This window comes from Notothenia rossii (genome assembly GCF_949606895.1).
Source record: "Notothenia rossii genome assembly, chromosome: 5".
Taxonomy (NCBI): Eukaryota; Metazoa; Chordata; class Actinopteri; order Perciformes; family Nototheniidae; genus Notothenia; species Notothenia rossii.
The window spans coordinates 39,720,028-39,736,625 of record NC_136903.1 but is presented as its reverse complement, the minus strand read 5'-3'; the positions used below and the strand labels follow the sequence as shown (position 1 = coordinate 39,736,625).

Genomic DNA, 16,598 nt, shown 5'->3' with positions numbered 1-16,598 from the left:
ATTTAGATGCTTCTTATGAGACTTGTGTTTTGTTTTGGTAAAAATGGTTTATATCGTCAGTTAGCTGAGATTATTTCCGTTAATCTGGTATAACACATTAATAGGTTCTTAAATATTAAGATCCCCTGAGACACAGTGTCCTGAAAAAAAAAACAGGGTCCCCGCCGGCGGGGACCTTGGGGCTTTAAAACGCTTTTTGATTAGATTTCTAGCGAGAAGTGTATATTGTACTTTTAGAATCCACGTCCAGTCGATATGTAGGATCTTTATTTTGATAGATATTACGAAGATGATTTGAGGTAGGCGGCAGCCTCCATGTAAAGTTACGGGTTGAAAACAGTATTTCTGGTCTCGACGTTTTCATAATAAAACCAATGATCAAATGATTTAACAGTGATATCTGCAGTACTCATCCACAAAAAAACATCAGTTTATCCTTGTTAATTATACAACATTTATTGGTTTAAATTGTGTACGATGCTTTTGTGTTTTTCCCATAGGCTTTTCTCTTTCAATTCTGAGAGACACCTTTCTTTTTTCAGAGGCTTTGATAGGCTAAAACATAGATTGTTTTAGCCGCAATGCTTGTCGGGATATGGTGTTTATGCGATATGAAATCGGAAAAACATTTTTTTAAAGTAAAATAATACTTTATTCCGAGTGTTCTTGCTTTTCTCTTTGTAAGTCATCACATAACGGCATTTTAATACACGGTTCGGCTGCATTAAATATTACATATCTGCCGTAGATATTTATTTATAGAGCCCTGATCAGAAGACCTTTTGACAAACTGTAAGAAATGCCGCCAAAACTGTATACGTGACGTGGATCATAAATATATTAGCAATTAAACAACATCTTCCATTTCTTTTCACACAATACGTCTCCTGGCAGTATCAACACTAATTCGGCTGACTTTTATATTTGATCCAATTGGTAGATATTTAGTTAGTATTAGTAGTTATATTTACACCATAACGGTGCACAGCTGATAGAAAGGGATTTTTTTGTAGTTTTTAAAGATATTATTTACTACCTTTCCAACTCCTCATGCTGTTGACTGTTACAGGCCTATACAGGTTCATCGTACAATGCATAAGCTTCAAATCGAGAGACGGAAACTGTATTTTCCTTTACCGTTCTGTTTTAATTTCACAATAAAGTTAATAGTCATATTATGTTTGATATTATTATGTTTTATTAACTACACCACTGGTTTTTTAACCCGCACCGCCTAGTGGTTAAAGCACGTTATTGAATTTTGTTGTTGAATAAGTTTTATTTGATGAAAACATTTAAATATTAAGAATAGCCTACATACAAAATTGGGGGAAAGTAGAAGGCATGATAGAAATATAGAATATAAAATATCAAGAAGATACTGTAGTGATCTCTACAATAAAACAGTTTAGTGCAGGACGTCCGAAGATATTAACAGGAGGATGTGCAAAACAGACAAAAATAATAAGGCTTTATTCAAACATTAAAGAATACTTGAAGTTAAGGTCTTCTTTTGAATATGAAAAAAACGTTGGGGTTATTGACAGATAAATATGAAGTCTGACAAAGTACTTAACGTCCAATATATTGCAGTTTATTTTGGCACTTGACAATCACCTTACCTGATTTGACTCAGGTGTAACTAAAGTCTGATTTAAGGGTTGTTTATATTTCACATCATTAATCAGAATCTGCAAAGTATCTCAAATAAATGAAGTGGAGTAAAAATACCAGGTTAATTGGTAGTGGTAGTGGTTGAATTGTAGTGGAGTAGAACAAAGTAGTAACAAAAACATTTCCCAACTCGGGATCAATAAAGTATATCTTATCTCATCTTAACATGATCGATGGCTACTGCCTTATTTGCAAAATTTGCCTCTGAACCTTGACAAGTGCATGTTTCAGGCTTATCAATGAACAACAGGAGGGGTCACAGACATAAGACCAGCTGTTAAATAAAGCTCTTCTGACCTTAGGTGTCATGTGGGTATATTAATTCACCCATTTATTAATTATATGTTTTAAATGTGATAACACCACTGTGTTTCGTATCCCCTGAAGCTCCAGGGTGTACACAGTTTAATACTGGCAACTTCTAATTGTGGGAAATGCGAAAACGTCTTATAAAGAGACGTGCCATAGAACATGTTGCGAAACACACAATAGCCAGTATGTGTAGTTCTGGGGGGGGGGACCCGTCCAATTCCAGTTTTGGAAAGTCTGCCGTGGTTCCATTCCATTTCATAGAGCTGTTTGACGCTCAGCGTAACCTTGTCGCACTGCCACTCCAACATCCAATCACAGGGCTTGATGACTAATCACGGGGTTTGTAAAGCAAGGTGGATGTTGTAGTCCCAAACGATAGCTGGGGATTCTGGGTAGTGTAGTGTAGTGTCTTCGGACACTGTAGTGTCTAAACTCCGAAAAAAGTATTTGTTTCTCTGAATCGAAGGTTAAAAACACAAAAGCATTGTATACAATTTAAACCAATCAATATTGTGTAATCAACAAGGATAAACTGATGTTTTTTAGTGGATGAGTAATGCAGATATCAATGTGTAATCATTTGAAAGTGAGGGGAATATATCCGGTTTTATTATGAAAACTTTGAGACCGGAAAAACTGTTTTCACCCATGCTAACTTTACATGGAAGCTGCATACACGTTATCCTGGCGAGACCTCAAATCATCTTTGTAATATCTATCAAATTATAGATCCTACACATCGACTGGACGTGGATTCTAAGAGTACAATATACACTTCTCGCCAGAAATTGAATCAAAAAGCATTTTAATGGCCAAACTATTCCACAATTTAGGATTTTACAGAGAGAGTTATTTGTGAATAAATGTCCCTCCGAAGCGTTTGCAATGAACGGGCCGGGAGCATGTTGTTTCTTACACGACCACTAGAGCACCTCTAGTGGTCGTGTAATAAACAACATACACTTTAAAACGTGTCTGGCAGTTTTAGACTAGGCTTTCTTGTACAAGAGAAGACCATTTAAAAAATAAACATGAACCATTACTGTATAATTATCCTTAAATTATGTTATACAATGCACCTGATGAACAAGTATGGCATTTTGAAACATGATGTGCAACCATTTTTACTGTAATTTGTGTGCATTTTGTTGTTAACTAAGATGATGTTATGATTTATTTATTGTTAGTATGCACGTGGAAGCTTTGGACTTCCCTGGAGAAGGAAGAAATGGGTCTTCAGAATGATGGGAGTTAAAGACAAAAGGCGGAGACTAGTGTTGAAACTAGTGGAGAAACGATCAAGATGCCCCCATGTCCCTCTTATTGAACGGCATGTTAAGTCAGGAAGTAGCATTATTAGTGATGAGTGGAGGGCATACAGGAGAGTGCTGAGTAACATGGGGTACAACCACTACACCATAAACCACAGCAGGTGGTTTGTGAACCCCCAGACTGGCAGTCATACCCAACATAATGGAAGAGCTAGGTCGACCGTCAAAGGACATGTCCGTAGACTGAGAGGAAACCGTACAGAGAGTTTGTTGGAGAAACACCTCAAGGTTCTTGAATGGTAATCTTGGCTTGGCTCTGCTCACCCTGATGGACTGCTTGGATGCTTGTTCAAGGATATACACAAAGCCTTTCCAGTCTGAGTACCATTATGTCTTTCATTTATGTCTGAGAAAAGCTTTTATGTTTAAATAATGTGTATCAGTCATACTAAACAGTCATTATTTTGAGTCCTGATTTTCTTCATGTGTGAATCAAATGTTTTGCTTTGTTCTTTTGCATCTTACTTGGCATTTCCGTGAAAAATGTGTATTAGGTAAGCGTGAATGTTATAACTCATTCATAAATGGACATGTGTATTAAACTTAAAAACAACGCACCCTTTCAGTAGTTATAAATGTTAGTGACTCATCAACAGATGGTGATGTGTTTCACACTTTACAATAAGACTCCCTTATACCAATTATAAATGTTAGTAACTCATTAATACATGGGAATGTGTTTTATACTTTATAAGGCTCCCTTTTGGCAGTTATAAATGTTAGTAACTCATACATAGATGGTCATAAGAGATGCCAAGAAACATCAGGATGGATGGGGGGAGAATCAACTCAGTGAACAACAGATACCAAAGATGCTTGCTGATGAAGAAGACGAAGTAAGCTCGGTCGCCAAGGCTTACAGATAAATGTGGGCTCACTATTTGGCAAGCAACGGGTCACAGTTGCCCTGTTTATCTCATGTCTTATAAAAGCTTACTAATGATTTATAAAGTGTTCACAACCTAATTAATTAATTAATTACAAACTATTTGTAAACCTTTTATAAGGGTAGTCTTATTGTAAAGTGGTACCCAAAAAGATTATGTGAACAAACTTCTATTTCTTTTCAAACCCTTCTGATAAATGTTATTATTTCTTGAAGTAAATCTATGCCTAACTGAACAAGGCTCGGTAGCCAAGGCCTGGCATTCTTTAAAAGATTATGGGATGAAAAAAATATGAAGAAATTTGAAGGTTATCTGTTTTATAAAAACAACTTTTAATCATAAGACAAATTCAGTTCAAATAGCAACAAATATTATCGTAGCAAATTATTTGTACTCACATCTTTAAATAAATCTTTTTTTGTAACTATCCTAAACGTTTGTGGCACATGGAATTCAAATGAAAGCAGTATGATGAAAAACTATATCTGAATATTAAATGTTTATTCTCACATTGTGCTGAGTGCATCACAGGCCCAGTCCTAACGCTCAATATTCTTTACTGATATTCATTTCAGATGCAGCACTTTGTCGGGGTATGTGAGTGACAGGTAGGAGCAGAAGGGGAATCCCATGTGGTACAGCTGATGTGGTCGCGTGCCGAGCACAACGGAAGAACTGAACGCGGGACTTCCACGCTCTGCGCACGTGTCCGCGGACAAATCGAGGATGCTTCCGCGCACTTGGTCTTCACTTTTCGATAAGATGCTCTCGATGCTGAAACCTTTCGATTTGTCCCTGCTCGGTACCGTTTCTCTGGGTCTGTCCTGTGCTACTGCAGCCGGGACTGTGGTGCCTGCGCTCCAGACGGCGCAGATCGGGCTCCTCTCCTCTCCTCTCCCGCTGACCGCTGACAGGCTTCCCTCTGGCTCGCCGTACATCCACCAGGCAGCATGTCTTGGAGCGGTCCCAGGCTGAGGGGCGTCCAGCTTCCTTCCGGTGCATGCAAGAGCGTCTCTGTCGGGGGACCCATTAGGTCTCAGTTTGGGGGGGTGCTGTGACAGCTCAGCCTGGTTCAGCTCAACCAGTACCGCTTTTGTGTCAGGTTGTGTCTCCACTCTCTCTGCATGGTGCCTCGCTGGATCCTCCGCTATCCCCGGGCCAGTCCGGTGTTTATGGGAGGACTGGGGGTCCCTGGATGGCCCCGGGCCCTTGGTACGTTTGTATCCACCGGCTTTGGATTCCATGGCATCCTGCTGACTCTTCGCCTTCCTCTTCCTCCGACGGTAGTTGCCATTCTCAAACATATCCAGGCACTTGGTGTCCAGAGTCCAGTAGCTGCCTTTCCCGGGCCGGCCTTTCTCCCTGGGTACCTTGATGAAGCAGTCATTCAGCGACAGGTTGTGCCGGATGGAGTTCTGCCAGCCCTGCTTGTTGTCGTGGTAAAAGGGGAAGCGGTCCATGATGAACTGGTAGATGCCGCTGAGCGTGGCGCGCTGCTCCGGCGCGCTCTTGATGGCCATGGCGATGAGCGCGATGTAGCTGTAGGGGGGCTTCTGCGGGGGCTCCTGGCGGGCCGGCAGGAAACTCAAGGCAGCGGGCACGACTCCTGCGCTGTCCCCTCCATACAGGTAAATGAGCGAAGCACCGGAGAGACTCAGAGCTGAAGATGGCACTCCTAGAGAGGGCAGGCGGCCGTGGTAGAGCGTCATGACGCCGGGGAGGCTGGAGTGTGTCCTGGGTAAAGTTGAGCCGTCTCCCGGAGCTGCTCTCCTCCACCGACTGACTCCCCAGTCTCATGAGGACCCCAGAAAAATGTTAATAATTGTTTTACGTTTGCTGTGTTGTGTTGACTTTGCACTGGGAAATAAATTGTCCATCATAAACAGTCGGTGGTGTTCTCAGCCCACCCACATTAATTAAAATTTCATTGCACTGAAACTCCCTTATGTTCCCCCTCTTTTCCCAACAACCAATGAGGTGGTGGGTTATTTCCTCATCTGTTTATAGAATTAGTCGCTTGATAAGTCTGCCCACCCAGGTCGAATCAAGCTGTGTTTATTTGGAAAAAATTCCGGGCACCCAATACATAAACGCACTGATGTGCTGTTTGAAATATCACGTCCACCCTGACGCTGAGAGTTGCTCACACAGAGAGAACAAGCAAACACTGCGGAGTCTTTATGGGAGTTGCTTTGGGTTTGCTCAAATGAAAATAAAATGTATAAAAGTGAAAATAACTTTAACAATTTATTTTACCTCGTGTCAGGCCCCAAGACACTTGTATCCAAGAACTGAGGACACAGTCATTGATGACTGACGGGATATTATCACAAGTCGATGTCACAACCTCAGCTGGTTTATATGCATTATCCTATTCTTTTTATTATAGCTTTTCTTTGTTCATACGCCATGAAGTTTTGTAAAATGTTAGATTTTCCTTTCAGATTTGTATTGAACGATTCACTTATAATTTCCATTACCGGTATATCTTAGTCATAAATTAGGGATTTAAAATAGAATTTAGACTCAAATCAAATGTATCATCAGCAATGGTGGACTGTAAAACTTCGACATGGTCATGCAATATTAAACATTACTTTGATCTTGCAGATTAAAACGTACACAAGGACAGAGCTCAGCATACAGGCGATGACACATAAAACACATAATGCAAAATTACACAAAGCAATACATATCTAAAAGGTTCTGGTGTACCTTTATCTTCTTTTATCTTTCAAAAATAAAAAAGGCCTTGGTTGTATAGCAGAAATAGCCAACAGCTCTGTGGTCATTGTTTTAAAAAATAAGAGAAATGGAAATTGAAAAAATTATCAGCTCAAACACCATCCGGATCAATAATATATATATTTTTTACCCCCATCATAATTTGTGCACCATGCATAATAATGTATTGGCCAGCAGCACAAACTTAATATGAACTGAACACACATCTCAAACAGAAACTGGACATCCTTAGCTTCATAAAGGCCATATGAACATATATTTGTTATTGATGGTTAAGTTGAATAATAAGCATAAAGGGCATACAGTCAACATACAGTCCAAAAAGAGCATGTGAGGAGATTGGGTGGTTGGATGGTCCCCTGAAAACATGTTGTCATGTATTCCATCAAAATTAAAAAATAAACACTGATCACACACACAGAATGCATAAGCTGCTGGGCTGCATGCTGTAGATGTTGGCTCTATTTGTATCACAGCTGAGCTAAATGAAATGTGTTGTGATGCCCATTGGGAAGCTGCAGAAAGGCACTAAGAAAGGTATTGCCTTACAAGGACAACATGGACAGTGTTATTTGTAGTTTCAGCATGATGCTTTATATTATGTATTTTCCTGTTTATAGGTCAAAGGAGGATTATAACAACTTTACAAGTGCGCACAGCTGGCTCCTGCTTACATTAGGGGTTTGAAGCTTTCAGTGAATAAACTCAGAAGTTGGTATTTTCTCTGTTTCTCTCAGCAAATGGTGATTCATTAGCACACAAAAAACGAAACTAACATGTAACGGGTATCAGACGTGTACAGGATTTTAACCCATTCCTGGGCAGCTGCTGGGAAGACCTTTCTGTAGAATAGAAGACACATGTTAAGTGATATTAATACAAGAGCGCATCAGCTGTATTGAAGCATAATGTGAGCAGCTTTGGAGCGGCTGATAAACACCTATCAAGGCTGTAGCACACATGCACTCAGGGCAAGAGTTTTAATTTACCAAGCTCCATGTTTTTTTTTAAAACGGTGGACACCACAAAACCAACAAAACTGACTTGTGTACATCATGATTAACATTTAAACCCCTTAATGATTCAAATTAATTAACGATAGATCACCGTTTTTCATGTTTTAATTCAGCGTCACAGCTCACTCTTAAAGGATGTGCAAAGGGTCAGCCTGCGACCTAACAGTTGTAACTAATCACGACCTTAGAGGGGGAGCTCATCATTTCTTTCGAAAATGTCAACGATCTTGCAAATGTATTCCCCACTTTGCATGCTCAAAGTTTATTCATGTTTCGCTGTGTGACGTGCTCATCTCAGTCTATCGTTAGTTTCCCTCCAGAAGTGTTTTACGAAAAAAAAATCCGATTTTAATAATAAATTGTCTTATTTGTTTTTTCTATTTTGTTTCGAATAATCTGGCTAAAATGAATGAAATTGACAGCTAATGCCCCTGCAGGTACATTCCAAAATGTACGAATATGCAAATATTTTCCTTTTTACGAACAAGATGTTTTTCTTCACCATTTCATGGTGGAAGGGGAGTTCTCCCCTCACACTTGTATAGGTTGCTTCCAAAGTTGTCACAACATCATGCTTGTACATTTAATGTGTGAGAAGACAGACATTCCCTCCTAGCAGATGAATATGACATGTGACATCATTGTTACATGCATCATTATGCAGAGTGAAGCTCCAACATGCAAGGAAGGAACAACGAGCAAAAAGTTTCATACACCTCAGTGCAAACTATTTAACCATGAAGGACATTATTTTACCAGTGGTCTCTGTCCACAATAGGCTTGTACAATTATGACAATACATTGTTGTCAGAAATGTCCAATTTCAGTCAGACAACTCACGTGTTTCTTAATGTTCATTAGAAGCAGCATATAGTTTGAGTTTGGCGTCTAGGCTCGGGCCTCATCACTCCACAGATATATAGAACATTGAGTGATGATTAGATAACTCCCCCGAGCCTTCAGGTGGATGCTGGGATGGAAGCTGGGGTGGTGGTGGTGGGGGGGGGGGGGGGGTTGCACCTTTTACTTATTACAACAGTCACAGTGTGTATCAGAATAAAGATGAACTAGCGTTCTATTATTACATTCATTATATATTAACATTACATGTATTATATATATATATATATATATACATAAATACATATTATGTGTTGTTTGTTTTGGTTTTCCGTTAACTAGTAATTATTTATTTTTCAAATGAACAGCTACTTCTTGTAATCAAAGCTCAAGTATTTGAGGTATTTGCTGACATCTTCTGGAGGAATAGAAAACTGCTTGGCTCTCCAGTGATAATGCAGTTATATGATAACAGTTCCATCATGCGGACATTTGGTAAAATCGATACTTTTATCTTTATTGTCATATAAAAAATACCTTAGAACTTAAATCTAAAAGATCCTGTTCAGAACCATTTCTCCCGACTTCTTCAGAGAGAGACCTGTTGCCTGCATTAATAAGTCAAATAAATGTCATGCTGAGTGTTCAGTAAACTCTTCATAACATCTTTCAAAGGGTCTATAGATTATACATTAGCATAATTCCCAGCATGCATTGAGTGCTAGCCTTCTATGCTTCCACTCTGAATAGCAACAGTACAGGATGGGAATCTGTGATTTAATAGTTTTTCGGTTTTCTTAAATATAAAATGAAGTGTCCAGCTTGTTTTACCTTTGAAGGACTCATCAATATTTTCATTGACAATGGATCAGAGGCCTGGGGGGTATACTACGAAGCAGGATTTTCGCTTAGCCGGCTAACTTCAGGGAAAACTCGGGGTTTCCGGTCCTACGAAGCTGGTTCTCTTTTTAGCAGGCTAGATCTCCATGGTAACTTATGCTGTGCGTCTAACCTGCCCCGGAGCAGGTTAGGTTGCAGGCTAAGAGCTCAACTCAGTGAAAGCACTGTCTGCTGACCAATCAGAGCTCAGTGTGTGGAGTTTAAAGCGATCAAGTCATATTACAGGATAAAGGAAATACAGGAAAGCTGCCGTTGCATGAAAAACGGCCGGCTAAAATCACCGACCGTGTGAACGTGAACATTAATAGAATATCACCTCCCACCTTCAGAGCAATCTGACTATCATAACATTAGCGTTAAGAAAGCTTAATTAAATATCTACCACAACATAAGTAACCGGATCAGAGTAACATTAAGTACAGTCCGCGGCATATCACATCATAATGTATCATTCCTTATCCGAGTCAGCTGAGCCGTATCTTGAGCGATCCACTTGATAACCCGCGTCGTAGTACAGTTTAGCGAGAGCGCGTATGTTTTGGATTAGACCAACCGGCTAACTCAAACATATCCAGGTTAGGTTGAACCAGCTTCGTAGTACAGGTCTCTGGGGGGTATACTACGAAGCAGGATTTTCGCTTAGCCGGCTAACTTCAGGGAAAACTCAGGGTTTCCGGTCGTACGAAGCTGGTTCTCTTTTTAGCAGGCTAGATCTCCATGGTAAATTATGCTGTGCGGCTAACCAGGGGGGTATACTACGAATCTAGTTCAACCTAATCTGGATATGTTTTGAGTTATCCGGTTGACTTAATCCAAAACAAAGCCGCTCTCGCTAAACTGTCCTACAACGCTGGCTATCAACTCGTTCGCTCAAGCCAGCCGTGTCCTATCTAGTTAGGTGCGCGTTCACATAAAAGGGGTGGTATCTGGAGCATTCGACCAATCACAAACATGGAGAAGCGTACTGACAGCGCAGCGTCATACTTCCTGAATGAAAAGTCAACTATAATATTAGACAAATATGAAGAAGTTCAACTTTAAACATCCATGACTTAAACACTTTATCCAGGATAAAAGCAACATAGCTGCACCTGCAAGGTGAATACAGCTGGTAAAAGAAAAAGTGTTTGAATGCGTACATTAACAGTTTTATGACTGCCCCGTAGACACGAGTGGATCTGACTTTAATTAAATTTGACTCGAGTGTTTCCTCAACTTAATGTGTTCCTTAAAATAATACTTCTGCATACAGGAGTAGCCTATGTGACACTGTGAGTGTTGCACGGCCAGATACGGCTCGGCTGACTCAGATAAGGAGATACATTATGATGTGATATGAATGATAATGGGACACATCGACATCTGCGCTCACAGTGCCGCGGACTGTAGGCTACGTAAAGTTCCGGTCCGTCCACACTATAGCTTCAAAAAAAGCTTGGAGCTGGGCGTGTCTGAAGCTTGGGGATTTTATTCGAGCACCGCGACCAACAACCAATCACATGAATGTCCCGCCCCCGTCATACAAAGCAAAAAACCCCGGGGATTTTATGCAAGCAATATATATATAGTATATAAACTCCCCAAACAGGCGAAAACCTACCAGTTTCACCCACTGTCTCTGCCACCTCCCTCCATGCCTGGTTTCTCCGGTTTGTATCCCAGTAAATAGTTCTGGTCGTAAAGAACCGGGTGATTTGATACCGTAATTTCTCGTCTGGAATATGAGGAAATGAACTGCGGTCTGGCTCTCCCAGCTTGCACGCGGTTTGATTGGCTAGCGCTTGAACTGTCAGATTTGCATAAACGGGATTTGATTGGCTGGCGCTGGCTACTCCAGCATCTCCGGCTTCAGAAGTTGAACATTGTTCAACTTTTGCAGCCTGAAACGCCAGGAAAGCTCCGCTCTGCTACCCACAATTCAGTTCGGCGAAAAGCGAGGCAACGTGACGTCACCCCATTCAAAGTGAATGGGCAGACGCGTTGGAAACCGTTTCTGAAGCTGTCGAAGCTGTAGTGTGGATGGGCCGTTACTCTGATCCGGTTACTTATGTTTTGGCAGATATTTAATTAAGCTTTCTTAACATAATAGTATAATAATAGTTATAATAGTCCGATTGCTCTGAAGATTGGAGGTGATATTCTATTAATTTTCACGTTCACACAGCGGTGATTTTGGCCGGCCGTTTTTCCTGCAACGGTAGTTTAAACTGTATTTCCTCCGCACACTGAGCTCTGATTGGTCAGCAGGCGTGGTGCTTTCGCTGAGTTGATCTCTTATCCTGGAACCTATCCTGCTTTGGAGCACAGACTAGGTTCCAGGATAAGTCACCATGGAGATCTAGCCCGCTAAAAAGTGAACCAGCTTTTTAGTACCGGAAATCCCAGAAGTTATCTTGCTAAACGAAAATCCTGCTTCGTAGTATAACCCCCAGGTTAGGTTGCAGGCTATGAGCTCAACTCAGTGAAAGCACTGCCTGCTTACCAATCAGAGCTCAGTGTTCAGAGTTTAAAGCGATCAAGTCATATTACAGGAGAAAGGAAATACAGAAAAACTGCTGTTGCAGGAAAGACGGCCGGCAAAAATCCCAGACTGTGTGAACGTGAAAATTAATAGAATATCACCTCCCATCTTCAGAGCAATCTGACTATTATAACATTAGCGTTAAGAAAGCTTACTTAAATATCTGCCACAACATAAGTAACCGGATCAGAGTAACATTAAGTACAGTTCGCGGCACTGTGAGTGCAGAGGTCTATAATGTATTATTTCCTTATCTGAGTCAGCTGAGCCGTATCTGGCCGTGCAGCACTCACAGTGTCACATACTGTATGCAGCAGTATTATTTTAAGGAACACATTAAGTTGACGAAACACTCGAGTCAAATGTAATTAAAGTCAGATCCACTACACTTTTTCTTTTACCAGCTGTATTCACCTTGCAGGTGCAACTATGTGGCTTTTATCCTGGATAAAGTGTTTAAATCATGGATGTTTAAAGTTTAACTTCTTCATATGTCTAATATTATAGTTGAATTTTCATTTCGGAAGTATGACGCGCTGCGCTGTCAGTAGGGCCTACGCTTGTCCATGTTTCTGATTGGTCGAATGCTCCAAATACCACCCCTTTCATGTGAACGCGCACCTAACTAGATAGGACACGGCTGGCTTGAGCGATCCACTTGATAACCCGTGTCGTACTACCGTTTAGCGAGAGCGCGTTTGTTTTGGATTAGGCCAACCGGCTAACCCAAACATATCCAGGTTAGGTTGAACCAGCTTCGTAGTACAGGCCTCAGGTGACTGTGATCAACGCACACTCAACACTATCTGCCTAACAACAAGCAGCAGACTGACAAAGATAGCAACTAGCTGGTTGTGTAGGACTATGTTTGATATTAAGATCTCCATATGAACTAAATAAAGCCTAAGGGGTGTTATGTTTTTGTTATGTTGTACACACAATGTGACAAATAATAACCAATGCAACAAATTTGTTCACGGAACTTTGAGGCTTGTATCAGTTTTGTTTACCACCGCACCAATCACGGGAGTATTGTGTATAGAAAGTGTAATCTATTCCAAAAAATTGCTGAACTGAATCAAAAATAATATTCAACCTGAACAATTATTTCAAATACTTATTTTAATTTTAAAAACATTATTGTATTTTTCAAAGTTCAGGATAAAAACTTTCAAATAAATTGTATTTTTTTGAATGATCAAAACGTATGACCCTGATAATAGCTCCATACGAGGACCGTACTGATCTGCGCTCTTATTTTGTAAACAGCAACTTCCGGTAGCAGAATATGAAAAGACTTTTGTTTCTGTTTTCTAGTGATTTTATTTTTTGTTTTGAGAGGTAGAACATGAAAATCATCCCGTTTTTTAAGTTGAGTTAATACCTTTTTGACAATGATAAAGAACAAAGCCTTGTATTTGAAGTTCATTAAAAAAAATTAAAAACTAAAATCAAATATCCACTGATATTTTGTTTTTAATATCCTTTTGTGAAAAGAAAATCCAATTACCAAAACATAAACTGACTGCAACAGTACCCTACATCATCTTAAAGCTGGGCATCTGAATATGGATTTGAGATGCAGCTCAGCTCTGTGTATTAATATTGGTTATAAACATTGTGTTTTGGTGAGATGGCCATTCAAATTTGAATTAGAATGTGTGAGGGAATATTATGAGGGAATTATATGATGCCAGGCTCTATCATTTTTCATAACGTGTTGCATGATTTGTTACAGGGTTTTGGTGCTACATTTGAAAATGTTACCACTCAAGAATGAACAAAAATGCTCAGAAATTCATTTACAGTAAGACTTCAAAAAGGCTTTGATTTCCTTGAAAGTTCTGCAAAAATCGCTTTTTCTGGCAATCACTCCCATTTTGGAAACTGCTAAGAAACCCATTAAAAAGTCGATATACATAAGCCCTCAGGTTGCAGTTAGTGGTTGTAAAGTGTGCGGTCATCTTATATCTTTTTTATATTTCTTTATACAGCCTCACTATATTGAAATGGCTATATGAGGACTACTTTTATCACATGTGAATATGAGTCTCAGCTATGCAGTCATATCAAATTCCTGCAATTCCAAGACTGTTTAGTTTGCGGAAGTATCCAAATACACCATTTTAGAAAAGGTGATGATAACACATGTATACTGCATTGAAAGAAACTATGATTTCTGCCCAAATCTGCATGGAATAGCATTACGCTGGCATGTCATTCAGATATCTTTATTTATTTGTATCTTTTTGACAATTTACATACTTAGAACTTCAGATGACATTTGATTGAGAGGATACTGATGTGTTGGGTGGAGGATCCATCTGCTTTGAAACCACAAGATATTTCACCGCCCAGTGCAGATGGGCCTCTACGACGCTGAATCCACGGAAATCCTGCTGATTCTGTCCAGACACTCGGTAAGAGTAAGAGAAAAGCCTGCCATCACTGTGCACAGTGGGACTCTTTGGCTTTCTGGAAACAGTCCCTACAGTTTGAGCCGGCTGGTGACTGCCCCCCTCTTCGGCCCCAGAGCCTGTCTGAGCGTCAAAGAGCCAAGATGGAGGGCTGCCACTGATCTGAGTCTCCTGCTCCACTAAGGAGGTCAGGGCTTCTGCTGTGGGCTCCCTTCTCTTTCTCCCTGCATTTCTATATACTCTCTCATTTGCCCCCTTAATGTTTTTTAACAAAATCTGACTTTCTTTGTCCAAAGCTGGGAGATGTTGTTGTGCTGTGTGTGTGTGCTGTTTGTCTGTGGCAGAAAGAAGGTGTGACAGTGGTGGACTCACAGAAGTGGAAGCTGAAGGAGTCGCAGTGGCATGGAGGCTGGTTGAGTGTGGATCTTCCTGGTGTGGAGGGAGGAAGCTGTGCTCTTCTTTGTTGAGCTCTGATGTATCCTTTAAACTCTGGAGAGGCTGTTGCATGCTGGTTAAGATTACACCATCATCAGACTTAAATTCAGTAGCAGTGGGATTTTGTGGCGAATAGTTTGGTGTTGCTTCTGTTGACACATCAGAGGATGATGAGGTGTCACATGGTGGAGGAAAAATGTCCCAAGGGCTGGACAAAGGCCTGTGGCCATCAATAAACACTGTGATTCCGTCCTCATGGAACATGCTGTCCTCCACAGGATAAGGTGAGTTGTCATTGGCGTCTCTCTTTACAACTTCCGGCTTGGCTATAGCCCACTCTGCATCATCGTCACCAGAAGGCTGCGTGGTCTGCAGAGTTTTAAAGACTTGAGGTAAATCTCTCTTTCTGTCCTCAGAGGCAGCACACACACCACTGGTTGTCCTGCTTCCAACAGGTAACTGTGTGTGCAGCTGCTCAGCATCTTGTTCTGGAAAGAGAAGGCACTTAGTGGGGACAACGAAAGGTTTTACTCCTTTAAATCGGACCCTGTCAACACTCCAGCGTGTGGCAGTGAATGTGTCTGGGGGGGTCAGCAGTGGGTTGTAAGTTGAGTTGGAGGGCTGCAGGCTCTTAGAGCGGCTGCTGGCTGCTATCAGTCCCTCTCGAACATCCCCAAGCACAGCATGCAGACAGTCATGCTGCCATTCCCCCAGCAGCTCCGACAGATCACCCCCCCACTGGCTCATCTGAGAGTCCTGTGTCTCCTGATGAGCCAGCAGGGCCCTCCATGTCTGGCAGATCTTCAGCCTGACGGAGGGCTGGCTGGTGCTGACAGGGGGGGTGTCTTTTACTTGACCGGCAGCAGTTGAAGCCAGCTCTCCAACTAATAAGAAGAAGCTGCATTTAGTCAGTTCCGGGGCCATGTGAAACTGCAGCTGGTAGTCGTGGATGCACACTGTGGTGTTCACAAGGCTGGTGAAACATTCGCGATCGTCCTGCTCCTGGACATGCTCCCAGGCTGATGCTGTGAGGATGGCAGGAATCTGCAGCTCCCCGTCGGACAAGAAGAGCAGCCCCTTGGGGCCCTCGAAGCCCTGGGCCTGGGACTGAGACATCTCACCCACCCCGATGACATGCGCCATCAGCCGCCCGCCGCTGCTCCCCTCCTCCCTGCCATAGCTGAGGACCAGACTCTCTATCCATGGAGGCAGTCTGCTGCGAGCACCTCTATTCATGTTTGTAGTTTCAAACGGAGTGTCCCCAGCTTTGTTCCGTTGGCAACATATCCGATGCTCATTGGTTCCTCCATCAAAGCATCACCACTTCGCTAGAATATCTGCATTAGCTATATGCAGTGAATAATTATAAATTATTTTATCATTGCATAGTCATTTTATTTAGAGTGTGTACATTACCAAGTTAAGGAGATTTGACTGCCAGTGGAAATTGCATTGGCTTGTGTAACGTTGTTCTCGGTGGCTTTGTGTTTGGTGGGTTCGTCTGATGGTCCCGTTCCGCT

General features: G+C 41.4%; 2 protein-coding genes across 2 annotated transcripts; both read right to left on the bottom strand.

Moving 5' to 3' along the window:
• Positions 1-4,588: 4,588 nt before the first annotated feature.
• Positions 4,589-6,898, bottom strand: foxl1 (forkhead box L1). Its single transcript, XM_079682427.1, has one exon. It carries the CDS (start codon positions 5,911-5,913, stop codon positions 4,771-4,773), a length of 1,143 nt encoding a protein of 380 aa, XP_079538553.1. The 5' UTR covers positions 5,914-6,898; the 3' UTR covers positions 4,589-4,770.
• Positions 6,899-7,050: 152 nt separating this feature from the next.
• acd (ACD shelterin complex subunit and telomerase recruitment factor) lies at positions 7,051-16,512 on the bottom strand. Its single transcript, XM_079682422.1, has 2 exons — positions 14,492-16,512; positions 7,051-7,791 (listed from the first exon to the last, which is right to left on the bottom strand). The coding sequence occupies exon 1, from the start codon at positions 16,312-16,314 to the stop codon at positions 14,500-14,502; it is 1,815 nt and encodes a 604-aa protein (XP_079538548.1). The 5' UTR covers positions 16,315-16,512; the 3' UTR covers positions 7,051-7,791; positions 14,492-14,499.
• Between the last annotated feature and the right edge of the window lie 86 nt (positions 16,513-16,598).

Coding starts and splice junctions, on each gene's coding strand:
- foxl1 (XM_079682427.1), bottom strand. CDS start 5,913: ATGACGCTCTACCACGGCCGCCTGCCCTCTCTAGGAGTGCCATCTTCA.
- acd (XM_079682422.1), bottom strand. CDS start 16,314: ATGAATAGAGGTGCTCGCAGCAGACTGCCTCCATGGATAGAGAGTCTG.